Source organism: Chlamydotis macqueenii, chromosome 2 (genome assembly GCF_036417535.1).
Source record: "Chlamydotis macqueenii isolate bChlMac1 chromosome 2, bChlMac1.mat, whole genome shotgun sequence".
NCBI classification, from domain to species: domain Eukaryota; kingdom Metazoa; phylum Chordata; class Aves; order Otidiformes; family Otididae; genus Chlamydotis; species Chlamydotis macqueenii.
Window position 1 is genome coordinate 54,428,720 of NC_141557.1, and position 18,322 is coordinate 54,447,041.

Here is an 18,322-nt window from a genome sequence, read left to right on the forward strand (position 1 = left end):
AAAATCACTCTTCAGATTGCTAGACCAGCTCAGCCAACTGCTCAGAGGATATCAAAAGAGTATAATGAATTTACATAAACTGGAAATCCAGGTTTCTACAATATAAAATATTTTAAGGTGTAGCTACATGGGAGTAAGTAAAGGAAGAAATTAGAGGTGTGACATTTTCCAGTTTTACAGATATACTGCAGTATCACTATACCACTGATTTCAGAACTTATGATGTTAAGTACTTGTTTAAAGTAATTTGACGGTAAACCAACGTATTTTTACTTTCAAACCTCAGTTATTATAAGGGGAAAAATATCTTGGGAGTTCTGAAAAATGATTTTTCTTACGGAAAAGAGACTTATATTTAATTTAATCAAAGAACATTATAAAGAGGTGACATTACTGTGAAGGTATTCTGAAAGATCATCTCCTTTGGATCAACAAAACAAAACACTGTTGAAATTAAAAATAAATATGCTTTTTGTTATCATCCAAATAGACTTATTTAACTTAGCCATTAAATTGCTAAGGCCAAAAGAAACTTCTAGAGATCTTATCTTTGGAAGGCCAGATGTTTTTTTTTCCCCCTTCTGTACTTAAATGAAATTACACACTACAATCACACTTATTTTATAAAATAAGTGTAAAAATCTATTGCTAACATTTAAAATTAAAGTTTCTGGATTAGTTTAACATAAAAAAACCCCCCACCTTAAACTACTGCATTGTGAAGATCAACCGAGAAAATAACCAGTTTATAACAAACTATGAATGTGTAACCATACAAGCATGGTAAATTGCCAGTGTGTGGAGTTAACAGTTAATGAGTTTGTCAATTTAATGTATGAGTCAGCACACAGCTTCAAGTCTCAAAGCAGTTCCACTGAAAGCAGACTCCTATGGGTCTCAAGTTAAACAGTTCACTAATAGACTAAATCAGGACTAAAGTAGTTTGGTGAGCTGAATTCACAGCAATTCATCTTTCTTTACAGTATCTAACCATGAGCTTGATATGGCTCCAAACTATAAAGCACATTAACCAACAGTAAGCACAAATCTCCAAACTGTTTTTTTCTCTTCCCATTTTACTTCTCTTTTCTATTTCAGAATTAAGTAACAAGCTGAGTAAAGGAACAGTGTCATATGAATTGCATAACAAAGACTTACTAGGGAAAGATTTTTACATATTCTCTTTCCTGAAAACATTCAATAAGCTGGATAACTTATAGAAACCAGTTTTAATCACAATCAGAATTATATACAGAAATTATGACTAACAAAAGCTACAGTGGGTCTCGACAGTCCTAACAGATTTGGTGTCATAGACTGGCATGGAGAACTAGGGGACCGCTATTTCTTCATCTCCAGGATTGCACTTCCTGGTCCTCTGTGTTTGGCACTGCATATGTTGCAGAACTGGACAGGAGACACCTAGAAATTAAAAAGAAAACAATAATTTCTTAGATAAATTTAGCCACATTAGAATGCAGCAAGATGAATGAAAAGTGCTATTGCCTTTCTGAACATTACTGTTCACAGTCGGACTGTTCTCTATCAACAGATTCATGGATTGGTGGAGAATATAATAAAGGAGGCTGTTCTGGAGTCAGAGGGCAGTACACCTCACCACTCACTCCAAGTGCATTACCACCACCCACTGGGAGAGTAAGGTCAAATTTCCTTCACAACAAAAATGAAAAATACAGAGTCAAAAGTATCACTGATTATCTTCATAGATAAAGAGGAGATTAAGTCACTTGGTAGGCTACACTGACCACTGGATGTCTTAGTCACAGATCTGTCTTTCAGTAGTGCTCTACGGATTTCCAACAGCTGAGAATATGGCCTGGATACTGTTCATTTGATATCAAATATGTGTTTATTGTTACTCCTGTGTTTAGCTCAGTGTGATGCTTTATGCATGCGTTACTTTCCATTCAGTATGTCACCAGTAACTAAATATCAGTAACACAACTGATTACCTAAGGCCAAGAAATACTATAGCAGTGGTGAATTTGGCTCAGATATACGGAGATACCTGTGTATTCATACAGATTATAGAATATATATCATGTAATACCCATGTCAGATTTAAAAACCCCATCTGACAAGTTACCTGTCACAGAAAACAGAGAAGGATAGATAATTTTAAAGTTATTTCTCAAATAACAAAATGTGTGGTAAATATTGTTTGAATAAATATTTACTAGTTGTAGGGCTTTCTCATACAAATGATCTAACTCATTAAAATTTTCATAACATATTTAACTATGCATGCTGTACCATATGGCTACAAGCACTTTGCTTGGTTATTTGCAGATTAACTGATTCAGTCAAGTTATTTTTTCACTAGTTGTTCATTTTCAGAGACATACAGAATCAGAAAAGCTTAAATTCCATTTTCTTTGTCATTTTGTAACCATGCTGATGCTTTAATTCCTAAATTCAAAACTGGTTATATCTAGAAGTTACATGTTTGGCTTGTTTTCACTGGGGAATGGGGGAAGGAGAAAAAAACAACAAAAAAAAAGGTTTCCCTGATGAAAAAAAACATGTTCTGAGCATGAAGATGTTTAAAAAGATATTTAAATAGTCACTCTGAAATGACTGATTTTTTTTTTTTCTTCTTCCAGGTCAGAATCATTTAGTATGGTTCACTTGAGAAAATATCTTTATTCTTGCCATTAGTTCAACATATTTAAAAGTGAGAGCTGCAATGGAAAAGAACTGAACTTTAGTTGCAGTGGCCCTAAACTCCCTTTCCTTAGTCACATACTGCTATGCAGTATCATCACAAATAATTTCTGTAATCATATTATAATTCCTGATAGACCCATGCCCTTCTTCACAGCTGACAAAAGGAAATAATTTGTCCTTTTTATCTTTGGCAAAAGTTTCAGAAAGATTAAGTGAGTTCCTTACTGTGTTAGATACTGGAAGGCACTCTTTGTGAAACATATGTCTGCAGTGGAACACTACCACATTGAAGGACTTGGATGCATCTGGGAAAGAGAAAAGTAAATTTGTTACAACAGGGCAATGAAACAAATGATTGAGTAGCTACAGCAGTATATGCCTACTTTCTATTATACACATAGAAACATCAAGTAATATTTCTCAATTTCCAAATTATTCTAGCTCATTTGTAGAAACGATGGAGAGTGATGGTTTCAGGTCACGTGTCTCAGTGATGGAGTTACAAGACAATTTTATTCTGTGGCTTAAATGCTGTATACCTTTTCATCAGAAAAATTTCATATCAATATGTGCTACATGCTAAACCTGGGAACCAAGACGACTAAACTACCACCAAATAATTCAGCCATTTTGCAGAAAAGTTAGAAAAAAAAATTCTTGTGCCAGTGTGGGGAGAACCAGAACATCAAGCAGTTCTAGCGCCTACACTGCACACCATGATCTTGAAATTTGGCAAGAAGCTGCCTAAGTGCACAATGTGCCTTTCGATTCCTACATGAATATTTAGTCCAATTAGAAGCCTACATACACGTAGCAAAAGAATAACCATCTCACTCATCAGCATCATCCACATTCGATTTCTTGGCTCTCATTCCCTTGACACACATACCTCAAGGCACTAGCACATTCAGCTCTGCCAGGCTTCCTGTCACCATGTGACTGCTGTGGTCTGTATGTTGGTGCATGTGATCATAGTATAGGTGAGTTTATTTATTTATTTAAGTGAAAAATGGTAGAAACTAGATTAAAAAAACTAAGTTATTCTGTTGGGCTACACACACTTGGCAAACAAAAAGAAAAAAAAAAAAAAAAAGAGGTCCAATACACATACTTTGTCTTATGTATTCTTGTTTGAAGATGTCATGACAGATATTCTCCTAGTAAAATTATTTCTTCTTAAAGTGTCCAAGAACTATATTGTTACTTCTGAACTATAGTTGCCTTGCAGAATGTATATCTTCAAAATACATCCTGAATTTCTAGTTTTCTAAACTAACTTTAGAAGATGTTTTAAAACTACAGTCTGTTGTAAGTTGTTTCATGTATGACATCAGTGACTGAAGCCAAGTGTTTTCCCCTACTTAGATAAAAAGTATATTCCATAAAACTATACAATCTACAAGTTCAGTCTAAATCATTCAATAGAGTTGGATAAGATTTGGTGGCAACAGCTTAGTTTTGTGGTTCTAATAATATTTAAAATATATATGTCGATGGAGTTAGAAGTTGCCTTGCATTCCACAGATTTCAAAACAGAAAATACAGAAGTAAAAAATGAATAAGAAAGAAAATTTGGGTTTACTGCAACAAAAAAGTTCAAATTAGACTCTACTCCCACGTCAGAATTCATAAGTAAGCTTTGCGCAGGAGGCTGAAATTTATACAGTGATTACCAAGGGAGACTACTACATATTTATATGAGTAAAAGCAAACAGTAGTTCCTCTAAAAATAATTTAATTAAAAAAAAAAAAAAAAAAGAAAACCTCTTTCTCTTCTAGAAAAGCATCTTACCTGAAGGAAGTATTGGAGACAGGCATGATTCGCAGATATTCTCCTCTGGAAAAACAAACAAAACCAAACTTGTAACAGCTTTGTTAACAAACTCCATGTTTACTTTTTTATAAAGCAGGCATAAAAATATTGCTATTACAGAAATGGAGCTTGGTCTTAAGGTATTTACTTAAGATGCCTAACAGAGTCTACTAAAAACTGAAGTGCATTTCTAGTAACAGCATGAGAAATGTTTAGATCTTCTGATTCTGAGGATGACAGAACTGCAGGAGTGAGGCTGTTTAGAATCAGCACTGTAGAGGCACAAGGCAAATTGAAAAAAAGTAGCAGAGAGCGGGTGCCCAGTACTTCTGCAGCATTTTGTAGTAGAAGCTCTGATCCTCTATCCTTCTATCAGCTTTTGCCCCTTGGTATTAACACTCAACTGATGTGAATTACAGTGCTGCTCACATGCATCATTAGCAGCTTGCAAAATATTTTCAACTAGAGTGCACCCTCAGCAAGTTCCCCAATGACACCAAGCTGTATGATGTGGTCAACACGCTGGAGGGAGGAGATGTCATCCAGAGGGATGCTGACAGGCTGGGCTCGTGCAAATCTCATGAAATTCAACAAGGCCAAGTGCAAGGTCTTGCACATGGGTTGGGGCAATCCCAGTCACAGATACAGGCTGGGCAGAGAATGGATTGAGAGCAGCCCTGAGGAGAAGGACTTGGGGGTACTTTTTATCAGGGCCTGTTGTGATAGGACAGGGGATAATGGTTTTTAAATAGAAGGAGGCAGATTCAGATCAGACATTAGGAAAAAGTTTTTTTACAATGAGAGTGGTGGAACATTGGAACAGGTTGCCCAGAGAGGTGGTAGATGCCCCATCCCTGGAAACATTCAAGGCCAGGTTGGGCAGGGCTCTGAGCAACCTGATCTAGTTGGGGATGTCCCTGCTCCTTGCAGTGGGGGTGGACTGGATGACCTTTAAAGGTCCCTTCCAACCCAGACCATTCTATGATTCTATTTCTGAAAACTACCTTGTAGCTTTTGCTTTGGTTGCAGATAATCTCTTTTGGCACTGAACAGCATTTTTCACCTTTATACACAAACTGCAGGACAGACTACATTACTGGCTATGCAGAGATTGATCAAGGGATAAAGCTGCATGCTGAGTCTTGCAGTTTTTGAGATATGAGTAATTCCTTTGCAAAGAGGGAAACAGCTAGTATCTTACTACACTCTACAAGTAAGGTACAATATTCAGGCTTTTGGGCAGCTTCCAAAGTGGACCATGTGTGTCTTGGGTCTATAAACCAACTAAAAGACTTCAAAACCTTGAAAGTCACCATATCTCCTCTGTACTCACCATCTACTAGAACACCCTTCATCTGAGTGCGATGCATTTTCTTCAACAAAGAGAGAGAATCGGCAACAAGAATCTTCTTGCAACCCTCCCGCAGCAAGATCTGTTGTGCAAAGAACACAAGATACAGCAGCTGTTGAATAGATGGGCATATCAACTATCTTGGCAGGTCTCCACTGGGTTTCTGCTGCCAAAGAGAGCACAAGAAATGTTACAACTTCTCAAGCTATTACAAAGGAGGGAAAGGAGGAACCTCCTGTTACCACCACCTCTACCTAAATGAAAAACCTACAATATATACAAAAAAAAAAAAAAAACCTCAAAAAATAAAATCCTTTACAAATATACTATTGTCATAAATTATGATCTTCTTCCTATGAGCTTGTCTTAACAAAATACAATGGAGAGGGATTTTTACAGTGCCCCTTACAACTGGTTTCCAAACCATTTCAAAACTTCTTCTACCCATATCTTTTCTGTCTTTAGACAGGCAAGGCATTTGATAACCATAAAACCTTCGTAAACACAGCAATTCAAAATCTATTTTGTTCAAGTGTTTCCTGCTGAAGTGTCATTTAGTAAGCAGTATTAGATGTCCATAAACTAACCAAAGGTCCTCTTTAGCAAGAGTCTCAGCCTCCTTTCTACTTATTTAATATTTCTTATTCGATTGGCATGTCATTGCCTGACAATGTTATTAAACACAGAAAGGAATCAGGGCATCAAAATTATACAGGGTCTTATTTCACAATACTTAATGAAGCAAGTATGAAAATATGACAAACCCAAATAAGCCTTGTGGAATTTTTCTTCCTCCTCCCAAACGTTTGGAAATTTGTTTTGCAAGACAACAGTTCCTCTGAAAAGTGCTTTCAAAAAAGACTCACAGTCAATTTTAAGCTGAACAACTCTACAAAAAAAAAAAAGTGGTATAAACAGGCAATGTCCATTCCTTTCTCCTGATTACCTGCATTACAGGAGGCCTTGAGCACTGTAAAATAGTCCAAGACAGAGCTAACACAAATACCTAAAAAGAAATACAATAATAGACTCTACAGACAGGTGAATGCTGTCCAAAACCCTATCTTTTCACATATACATCGTGAAGTGCTAAGGAAGCACTGCCAAGAATGATATGCAGTTAAGACTGCAAATCTGAAATACATTAAAAACATTAAAATTAAGTAATACTTTAAGCATTTCAAACTGGGAATGTCAGTGAGTAAGTCACATTCTCCAGTATTAGACACACTGAGCTATAAAACATTTCAGAGCACCAGAAACTGAGTGCAGCTCTACAAGACAAACACTTAGAAAATTAATCACTTTTATCTGTGATAATCTCAGGAATATCTGAGTATGTCCTTCCCCTTCCAACTTTATCCAAGGGCAACAGAGATTGTTAAATTTTGTTTTAAATATAGAAAAATGTTACGGGCTTTGAAAAAAAATGCTAGAAACTTTTTGCAAGGACAATTGAATGAGACTCTCTTTCAGAATGAGTGCTTGCTGATTCAAAATATTCTCAATCAGTAAATTATATTCCAAAGACAGGTAAATGACTTAAAGTGGATGAGGTTTTGGCTATCTACTGGAGCCTCTGCTAGCTGCACTCAGCATAAGTAGATGAAAAATCCCATGTTTAAGTAAAAGGAGCATAGCAAGGGTGTAAAATGAGAGGGACAGAACAGAGATACAATGAGAAGAATGCAGCATTATTTACTATTTTCTACCTCAAATACAGTGTGCCAATAGGAAAACTTCATTTAAAAAAAAAAGAAAAATAAAGAGGGAAATAGTAGACATCATTAGGTCACTGGAAAATCTCAATACTGTTTGATGCTTTAAAACCCAGAAGTAACAGAAATACTTTATAAGACATATCTTCTAAGATGCATGCATCGCATCTTTCCCCCATTATTTAAACTCCACTAAGATTTTTCCATACTACATTCAATGACTGTCAGGTCTTATTTTGCTAGAAATGGAATACAGCATGCAGCTATTGACAGAATCACAATGAAGAATGTAAAACATCAAATAGAACCACAAATCTCAACACTTCTGCAGAAACAGATTTGACGAACTCAAAGATGAGATGGATAATTTAAGAGTTACAGAACAAAAAGTAGGAGAGGGAATTTGGAGGTGAGACAGAAGGAGAAAGAATGTTTGAATTAACTTCTTTACATTAAAAGAAGGAGAAGTAGGTAACTGTGCCCCCTAAGAAAAAGCTAAATGAGTTAAAACCGACATCAGGCATAAACCTGTAATGAAACCACTTTCCAAGGAGAAGAAATAGGATCCAGAGAGGATGAAACAGAACTTTTTTTACCCTTTAAAAGCATATCATTGTAAGCATAAGCAGGACAGCATGGCACATCTGCAGAAAGAAGTTTTAGGCAAATATAATGCTTTTTATCAAACGAATGAAAGCTGCTGAAACGAAACATCTATTGAAAAAAGAATCCTGGTTCATTTTCTGACTATATTAGGTAAGAAGCTATTGCATAATTAAAATCAGAAGCCATAAAAATATCTATTTAATTTTAAAAGTACTGATTTACAAATGCCTGGCATCTTTAAAGGAAAACAGCAGTATGCAATTAATTTGAAAGGGTATACTCAAAACTCTGGGAATAAATTCAGGCCTTGATTCAGCTTAGCACTCAAACAAGTCCAAGTAGCCATAAAACCTAGAGGCAGTGCATCTAAACAAATTGCTTTTCTATTGTAAAGCTGGGGAAAACAAATCTTAAGACTGCAAAAATCTTTTGAAGTGTTCTTCTAACAATTGCCATACAAAGGGTGAGAAATTAGGTGTTTCTTTATGAATGTGGGAGGCATTTAAGTCTCTTCCAACAACATAAGCATTTCTGAAATTTCAGTCAGGTATAGAGCAAAGCTGAAAATACACCTATTTTATACATTTGGAAAATGTAACAGGTTTATAACTAACTCACAAGTGCACAAATGAGATTTTTCTATCAGCCTTCTCTGAGAGACATAAGTGTGGTAACAATGCTTCAGAAAGCCAGACCATGTTTCCATGACTTATTTTAAGAAAGGCTCTTGCATTCCCTGTTCATAAGTTAAGACCCTTGTGAAATCAGATACCAGAGATTTAAACATGTGCGAATCATTTCATATTCTTTTTCAATTTAATTTCCAAAGAATTAAATACAAAAGGCAAATACAAAGTTCAAGGGTACATTTACGAAGGAAGGTCTTTGTTAAGATCACACTGTTTTATGACAGATGATTTTCAATCCAAAGAAGTTGTATAAAAATTCTATCAGTAGCACTGGTTTCATTGAAAAAAAAAAATAGTCTGAATTTATGTTTTGCATAGCAATACTAGTAAGTGCCAATTTTGCTACAATTATTAAATAAGAGCATTACTGGCATAATTGTGTTGGCTAAGGGAGTTTTAAAAAATAATTGTATTGGTAAATTCCTAACAGAAACAGAGGTTCTGTACGAGTCTCAGAGAAGCAATGTTTAGGCGTGGAAACCAATTACATGAGAATGGCATCACTTTCTGGCGTTGGTCAAGCCTAAGCAGTTTTTATCCATTTCATTGAAGGGACTTAAAACAGGCAAACACCACTGATGCCTACTATGCTTATTCAAGCAAGTAGGAAATGATCTCTGTTTTTACATCGGTCCTCAAGCAGCCAGCCCCTGTTTTCAAGGATGCAGGACTGTGAAGCTGGCTGTCCATACCTCATTTAGAAGCTAAAATCAGCGTCAGCAGATTCTGACTGCTTCTCACTCCTGCTACCTTTAAATGTGAAGGAGAAAAACAAGCATCAGATTGAAAAATCTGGGTTTAAGAAATGCCTTATTATAGGAATTTAAATATTACTTGTCTGTAATATCTAAATTATGTGCAACAAGAAGTTAGACTTCCCAAGCACTCCCACGCCTTCAAACATTTGGCTGCTGCTGAAGAGTATTTTAACTTTTTTTTGTCTCAGAACTTATTCTTTATTTTTTATTTTTGCCAGTGAAGATGTTCTTGTAGACTAACTCCAGTTAAACAGTTTGTCTCTAGAACACTGTAAAAAAAAAAAAAGAAAAAAAAAAAGAAAAAAAAAAAAGATGTTACTCAGTGTTGCCTTTCAGTCGAAAAGCACACTTGTAGGTTTAAAGAATTTAAGGACTGTTGGATGAAACAAAAGACAATATAGCCAGCTGGTTCTCTGATGCAAGTAAATAAAAAAATCAGTTCTTAAAGTCACCCTGACAACATCTTTTCAATTGTACAGAAATAAAGTTGAGTTTTGATTCTGTGTCTTTGAAAAAAAGTTTTAATTGCAAGTAGTAAAGATCAAAATTATTAAACTTTTGTCAGTATATCAATAGTACTTGGCTCAACTTGGTTAGCCTGCATTAGATTTGTACGGTTTTTAGTTATGTTGAAAATGTTGACTAGAGAATGATGATTTATTTGCCATTAAATAAAAAATTTGCTAAGAACGTGTCATTTCTAATAAATAAGCAGGTTCCTCCTTAAGACAACACATCTCCAGGAATTTATAAATTCAAAGGAAGTAGTCTGTGGTCTATTTTATCTATAAATTTATGGCACCAAAGAAGTAGATTTCAGGAGTTAGGTATAAAATAGAATTTAAAAGTTTTAGACTACACTTTACTTGATAAATACTCCCTGTTAAAATTCAAACAACTATAACTTTGTCTTTGTTGTCTGTCTTCATAATTTTGTTGTCTATGAATGTAACTGTACATAAACACTAAAATCAGTATTATTTCAGCAGTAAATTAACTTTCATCACTACAATAAATCAGTGTTACTCAGTTACATACTAGAGTTTTAATACATCAACTCAGATGATGACAAAGAGAAAATATTATAATAGATGATCCTCAGGAGGGGAAAAAACAAACAAACAAAAATAATCACTTGCCATTTTAATTATAATTCAGAAAACTGCTTAAACAAGTACTTAAATCTTTCCCTGTTTATGAAAATACTTAAGTGTGTGCTCAGCTTCACATTCATGGCAGAGCTGCATTTCCTGAAGTTGGAACATAAAAATGGGTATTCTTGAAGAAAAATAAAGCAGCTTAACAGATCCCTACTTGTAAAGCAGAGCTGTAATGCCAGAGCAAAAGTAAGTTAGTAGTCTCATGTGATCTACATTTTATTTTTACTCAACAGAATACCTAATCCTATCCTAGTGCCATGCTGAGTTGGTTGGTAGTGAACAGATAGTTACTCCTTTTCAAAGGTGTAAGTTAATTACGTTACTTAACAGCTGAGGTGAGCTTAAAGTAGCACACAGAACAGTTGCAGTGGTTCATCTAACGGGTGGCAATCTGTTAAAGTGAAGCAATCAGTCTGTAATATGCCAACATTAATACAACCCTGAAATTATTCAAGGAAGATCCCAGATTAAAAAAAAAAAAAAAAAACCAAACAAAAAAAACCCTACAACAAGTTCTGTTGAATTAGCAGACTTCCTTGTTGGATTCTCTAATGCATACTGTAAGCTACATATGCCATGTTTTGACAGCCACTCAATTTGATTCAGTTGGTTGCTGGGATGTAAAGAACTGTCTTCAAAGAGACAAAGTCCGCCAAAGGCACTGCTTTTAGCTCCTACTCATATTTTGAATCACATCTAAAGTAAAGTTTACTGCTAAGGAAATTTAGGAGCATAAGAAGAAATTTGCATCCACATACTTACATAAGCATAAGACAATCTTCTCAGGGCTTGCAAAAGGCAGCCACAATTAAATAATATAACAGCACAGCTGTAATACCTTTTGGGGAGCCCATATTATGAAAAGATTGGCAGAGTTTTTGTTTTAGGCAGTGACTTGCAAGCCAAGCAACAGTTTCTAACTTCACCTGCAGGCCTCCTTTATGGATTGTGGCACAAGTTTTTCTTTTATACCTTTGAAAATGGGAACAATAGAAATTAGGTGCATAGAGAGCTCAAGATCCGAAGAGATGAAATCACAGAAAGTCCTAGTCAATGAAATTTGGATTTCTGTTTAAATTCCAAATGTCTGATACAAATCAGGAAGTTTTTACCAAAATCCAAAGAGTTGTGCCAGGCCAGAATAGAGGACATGGACTTCCCACCAAGGACCTGTACAACCAGGCATCACACAAACACACCAAAGCTAGCTTTAAAACAGCTAATGAGGCAGCAGGAATTATGAAGCTAGGGCAGAATTGCAATTAAAGTCCACTTAGACATTTACTTCAAGTTCCAGCCATGTCCTGAAGCACACGCTGAATGCAGAAACAGTCCTGCTGTAAAAAAAATGGAGCTTGCCAACCCAAGGCTACTTAGGTGAATGTGCAAGAGCCATGACCACATCTCTAAATTTCAGCGTGGACACACCATCTGTTCACAAACGGTGCACTTTACATTGCCTTTAACACTTCACGAACAGCCTTAATTTAAGCTATAGCTTACATTCCTCTACAGAAAAACAGTTCCCCCCTTTTTTCTTTTACTATGTTGTTTTGCTACCGTACAAGCAAGCCAAGCACAAATTACATTAAGCTTCCCTAATTTCTATTATTCCTATGAGATCTAAATTTTAGCCCTACAGTTATCCAAATCTACTTCAAAATGAATTAATTTGAAATTCAGAAGCAATTCAACGCTAACAGAAAATAATTTTAGCTATCACTCTGAAGGATAAATACATCCTTTTAATCCCAAAGTAATTTTGCTAAAAGGTATTTGAAGACAAAATGATTCTTCTCTCCCCAAAACATGACCAAACAATGTCATCAGCTTTGTCTGAAGTCACGCAATACACTTTGCATATGTGTAAAGCTGCAGCTATGCACACAGCGCTTTCTCAGTCTGTCTGCAGACACACCAAAAATTACATTTTGATTTCAACAGAATGCAGGAACGGGAGGATCAGCAGCACAAGCAGCAGGGTACTGACAGCAGTAAGATTAACATGCAAGTGTTTAAATGCAGCATGCTATTGAGCTAGTATCATTTTGGAAGGATATTAGTATCTCATGCAGTCAATTAAAAACTGGAAGTAATGCTACAATATACATTATAGGCAAAAATGTATCTGTTTATCTGGGGTAGCTCCTCCCACATAATGAGTGTCAGGAGAACAAGACATGTAAAATGCTTCTTTGAAATACTAAAAGTCATAATCTAAAGCCCCTATGAGAATAAAATAATGTAAAAGCCTTGGAAAGGCTTAAATCTTGCCTTTTTAAAAAGCCTTTTGACATAGCAGATACAGACTTTATCTGGCCTGGTAAGAGACCAACCGTGACCTTACTGAAAACTGACAAGCCCATCTATTTGCTAGAGAAGTCCAAAGACTCATAGCAGATGGGAAACAAATATTTATGAATTTCAGGAAACTGGCATTTCAGCTGCTTACTGGGATATGCTTTCTTGGACTCTGCAAAGTCACACCAGAGGCATTCAAACTGCTCTGTATCCTTACATCTCTCTGTAGAAAGGTGTAGAGCAGCATCACAGAGAACTCAACTTTGGTAGCAAGGAGATTTAAAGTATGCAATGCCACTCTCTGTTGTTACTTTTAGGAACATCAAAGGATATGCTTCTTATAAGTTCTTACAAACATGCATCGGAAACCAGCTATGTAGGGAACTGCACATATCTGTATAATTATGCTGGGATAAGAACTCCCATAACTAAATGAGTAGTCCTTTTTTTTCACATGCACAGACGTCAACACATTTTGCACAACAGACATGAATTTGGTTTTAAAAGGTCATCTTCCTTTAGTTAGTATGACACTTAGCATAATGCTTTAATACCTGATGAATGCTTTAGTGAGTGCACGGTGTGTTCTGTCTCCTCATATATGAAAGAGAATGAAAAGTACGGTCATGGACTTTCCAATATTGGGCAGTACAAAATAGTCTGAATCATTCAAGATCCTTCCAGTTTACTTACCCACCAGGCTTATGACAGAATGGGAGAGATTTAGAAGTGCTAGAAGCCATCAAGAGAAAAGACTATTCATCTTGACAAAATTTCTACCCTTTTTGTCATAGTTTCATCATAGTTTTGTAAACCTACAGAGTCAATGAAACATGTCTGAACAAAATGAACAAACCTTTGTGACAGATATTTGTCGTGCTGTTCAGTAGCAGAACAGTTTTGCTATCTCTCTGAAAATGAGTATCACATGAAGAATGAAACATTTACCTGCAAATTGTAGTCCTGAAGAATTTTCACTAGTGAGTCTCTCAAATTAGGAATTTCCATGCCTTCCTTAATGCGGTGGATCAAAAGAATAGGATCCACATGGGTTCCAATATTGTTCAACAAACCAGTAATAAAAGCTGCAAAAATCAAGAGGCAAAAAAATTAAGAAAATACCCAGCAAAATACCTAATTAAAGGATGCTTTGGTGACAAGCTACAGGCTCTAGTTGATTCTATGACAGTTCTCTAGAGATAACACTAAGTCTCTTTTATATAACCTTCATGTGTTTCCTGCAGTTGTATTCACTCCAATACAGCTCTTAGGGTAAGAAAGGAAGATACAGTCTGGCAATTCACAGAATTTCTAGGGTATGCAGAAAGGAGGTAACAGAGTAACCAGCACCAAGCCACAAATAAATAATACATTTCAATTCAAAAATGGCATTCAAGAAAACAGAGTCAGAAAATTATGTGACTATTCCATTCCTAGTTCCATGGTTTAAAAATAATTTTTCAAGCACTTAACGTAATTCAAACATGTTTCTACACATTGGTGAGAGTGATATAAAAGTCGTCTTTTGCTTTTTGAATTGTACCTGACTAAATGAAACACCAGAAGGGTGAATCTCAAGGCTGTGTTTTTTCTTCAACTCCCAAAACTGAAGGGTATCACTGGAGTTGCTCTGTATATGTGCAGATGGAACTGAGAGAATACTATAGGCTTTGAACTCCTTTTGCTCTAAAGATGTCACTTATTGTGGCATCACTTTCAGTTATGAACTGCATTTAAGTATGGGTAACTTGAGAATGCCAGTCTTTTAAAGGAGTAACAGATTTTGTTTGCTTCTTCCTGTCAGAATTAGCACACAAGAGATGAAAAGATATGTATTCTGATATTAATTTTAAAAGACATTCAATCCTTTGGAGAAGAGATCCCAAGAGAGACTTTAAAGCCTTGATTTAAAGCCTCAGAAGAGGTTGCAAAACTAATGGAGTAGATAGTTAAAATAATTCTATATTTTCTCAGCCATATGAACGCCTCTGAATCTGCCTCCTGAACAAAACTAACATTGCTTATGAGATTCTGACAGTTTCTGATTCCAACTTTAAACTTGAGTAGCTATTCATATAACGGAACAAAGGGAAAAGGTACTCATTATTACAGATCTTACCTTAGTGCCACAGAAACAAAACAAATTAGTTATTCTCCTGAGAGGCAGAAAGGTGTTGGTTCTTCATTTTCAGAATTTCAAAGGGAAGCAGCTGCAATTAACACACTAAACAATATCCTCATCAAGCCTGCAGACTGTGTTTTGAGACTGTCTAAAAATAAAGCCTCATTCCGCCAAATTAAAAGCACCATTCTCCCCTTAATTTGTCATTAAGGACATAACTGTGCAGGGCTTAGTCAAATGTTAAATCCCTAAGTGCTCATTCTGTAGCATGCCCACATGCTGCCTTACTGGAATTTTTATACACAGTAGGGCAGCTATGTTGTGCTCCACAAACCAGAACACCTCCCTGGCCATCCATAAACACTTTCTCTAACAAGCATGTGGATAATTCAGTCCTTTAATGGCAACAGCATGCCACAAAAACATACAGAAGCAAGGCTTCTGTGTAACTACCCAACTTACGTGGTTTGTCGATAGAATATAAAATGAGGTCTTCCCAAAGTTCTCCGTCGTCTTGTTCCTTGGCAAATTCAATAGCTTTATCCACATCTTGCAATTCTTCCATTATCATCTTCAAGGCACTGCGGCTATTACCCATTCTGCCTAGAACGAAAAAATAAGTAATAAAATTTAAGTAAATAAGAAAGAAAAAATAATTTAAAAAATCCTAAATGCTTATCAATGCTCAAGTGCTTTAAGAAACTCTTTCAATATTAATTTTATAAGTGTGAAGTTGCCTCAGACTAATTCATCTAAGACCAAATGTAATTGAATCTGATGTAGGAATGCAAATCCCAGAGCAATCCGTATAATCTGAACAAGCGCTTGGAGCACTTGGCTGGACTGAGACCTGAAGCCTTTCTTAAGGATGTGCTGGGCCATATTAGGGGTTCTGAACCGTAGCAACATCTAACAAAAGGGGGAGTGTGTGCATGTAAGCCCTCATGGATCCTCTTACTTTGCATAAGTATTGCGCAGCTTACACCCATGGAAAATGAGAGGAAGGAAGAGGAAAAAGTACTAGAAACACTGAACTAGTCTTTAAATAAATCCATGAGTAAATTCTACTCTTCTATCAAATGGTTCACAAAACATTCTTCTTACTAAAACAAAGAGTGATTTAAAAAAAAATATGCTTTCCATTCTGTTCATGACTAATATGCAAACATATATAAAAATCTTAGTCTTACAATGCCTCCCATTCAGAGGTAGATTCCCTTGGCCTGTTAGGGAGTTAATTTACAATTAATTTTATTAAAAAAAAAAAAAGGAAGAGGTAACATAAACAAATCTGCTTCTGAAATGCATTCAGAATAAAGCATTTGTTTTACTTTTCCCCTCTCTTCAAACTGACAGTATGACACTTCCCTTAGAGATTGTCTCAAAAATATCCCCCCAATCTGCCCTCCATAGCCCCCCCACACCTCCAAAACCCCCCAAAATCCCCAAATCATATGAATACTCCAGTGCTTTGTTTTATCTTCTAAATAATGCTATTTGGTTCTACTGACTGCATACTAACTGTCTCTGGGAAAACATGTTAAATGATATTAGATAATACATCACACAATTTCGCAGCATAAACTTTATGACAAGATTAAAAGCATGTTGTAATTTATTACACTGGCTGTTACTTACTCAGAAGATAGACTGTCTCTTCTACAAAGTTCCTCTGTTGGCAGATCTCAAGAGCCTTGAATTCAAGGGAAAGGAGGAGGGAAAGAGAATACAGGGAACCTTGTAACATGGTATTTTATTGATCACAAATGCTGCAAGAAGCTTAAAGATATTTTTCCATTAAGTTTATTACTCATTTTGACAAGAACACAGCTCCATCAGTATGCACTGTCAGGTCCTTTGGCATTAATTAACAGGAGAAACTGCATGGCTTTTTTTTTTTTTTATTTTTCTCCAAGATTAAATACATCTGGAGACAGAACAGGTATTTCAGTCTGGATTATGCCAATCTCTACCTTTAAATCTACTGGCAACTTCTTTCTTCTGCTTCCAAAAGTAGGTTAATACAAAAGCATTGAGGTTATGTGCTGTCAAGACTGGCTTCCTGTGGGTGGACTTAGGAGGTCTCTGCTGATGGAGGTCTACTTGGCATTCACTCATAACACAAGACTGTGGATCTCCTCAGGGTAACCAGAATGGTTTTGGGAGGTAGAGAGTGTCCTCCAAATTTTGTACCTTTGACCTCCAAGAAGACAATACAAAAATAATCTAACGCAAATATGAAAAAATAAAGAGGAAGTATTTCCTGTCTATTTGGTTTAAAGACCTGAGGACTAAATACCATGAGCATTTACTGAATCTGTGTGTAGTTGAAAAACACTTAGCACAATTACTAAAACTACCAAACTGATTACCAACAAGTTTTTAGTAACAGAAAACTGGCAGAGCTGGTATGCCATAAATGATGTCATGTCTATTTCCAATTTGGAAGCAGAAAGCAAACTCAAGATCCACAGCATTCCTGTGAAGCCAACTATTCATCAATAGAGACTTTCATACTTGAAAATTAAAACTATAAATGCATAAGATATAGCTACAGCTAAAAATGTAGGTAGGAATTAACTTTTCCTTCCATTCTCAAATTATTTCAGATGGGTTACTATGAAGATCAGATACAAGGAATTTCAGGGTAGAAGTAAGTGAATTACCAACCAGATACTTCAGGGGACTGAAGGTATGAATAATACTAATTAATAAGTTATTAAAAAAAAAAAGCTGACAATCTCTTTTTTCTCCACTTATAGATCAAATTACATAGTACCAGGTATTCAGTATTTCTGGATGCTGCACATTTATTGACTGTCATGCTCCCTCTAGAGGAAAACAGGGAACATTCATACTTCTCTTTGAGTTCATTTTATAAAACATTTGCTAAACTGCACTTGAAAAAAGTACCTTACTTTTAAAGAACAAGAATTATTTCTTCCTGATTGGTTTATAATTTCTTTAAAGCAATAATAAGTGTGAATTTGTTCAATTTTTTTTTTTTTCAATTTACACATTGCACTGGATCTGCTTAACAGGGACTGAAAATTTTGGCAACTGGGAAGTTTTTGTACCCCTTTTTATTTCCTCAGAATAAAGATTTATACGTAGCA

The 18,322-nt window shown here is 35.7% G+C and overlaps 1 protein-coding gene across 2 annotated transcripts in view; it reads right to left on the reverse strand.

Annotated features, from left to right (window-relative positions):
* Nucleotides 1-1,056: 1,056 nt before the first annotated feature.
* VPS41 (VPS41 subunit of HOPS complex) overlaps nt 1,057-18,322 on the reverse strand; it is a 111,379-nt gene continuing 94,113 nt past the window's right edge. For both annotated transcript variants that reach the window (XM_086743023.1, XM_086743022.1), the window contains exons 23-29: nt 16,845-16,899; nt 15,669-15,809; nt 14,033-14,169; nt 5,835-5,934; nt 4,481-4,525; nt 2,914-2,993; nt 1,057-1,422 (exon numbers count right to left, since the gene is read on the reverse strand). In XM_086743023.1, the coding sequence (XP_086599149.1) occupies nt 1,342-1,422; nt 2,914-2,993; nt 4,481-4,525; nt 5,835-5,934; nt 14,033-14,169; nt 15,669-15,809; nt 16,845-16,899 (639 nt within the window). In that variant the 3' untranslated portion in view covers nt 1,057-1,341. The remainder of the gene's footprint in view (nt 1,423-2,913; nt 2,994-4,480; nt 4,526-5,834; nt 5,935-14,032; nt 14,170-15,668; nt 15,810-16,844; nt 16,900-18,322) is intronic.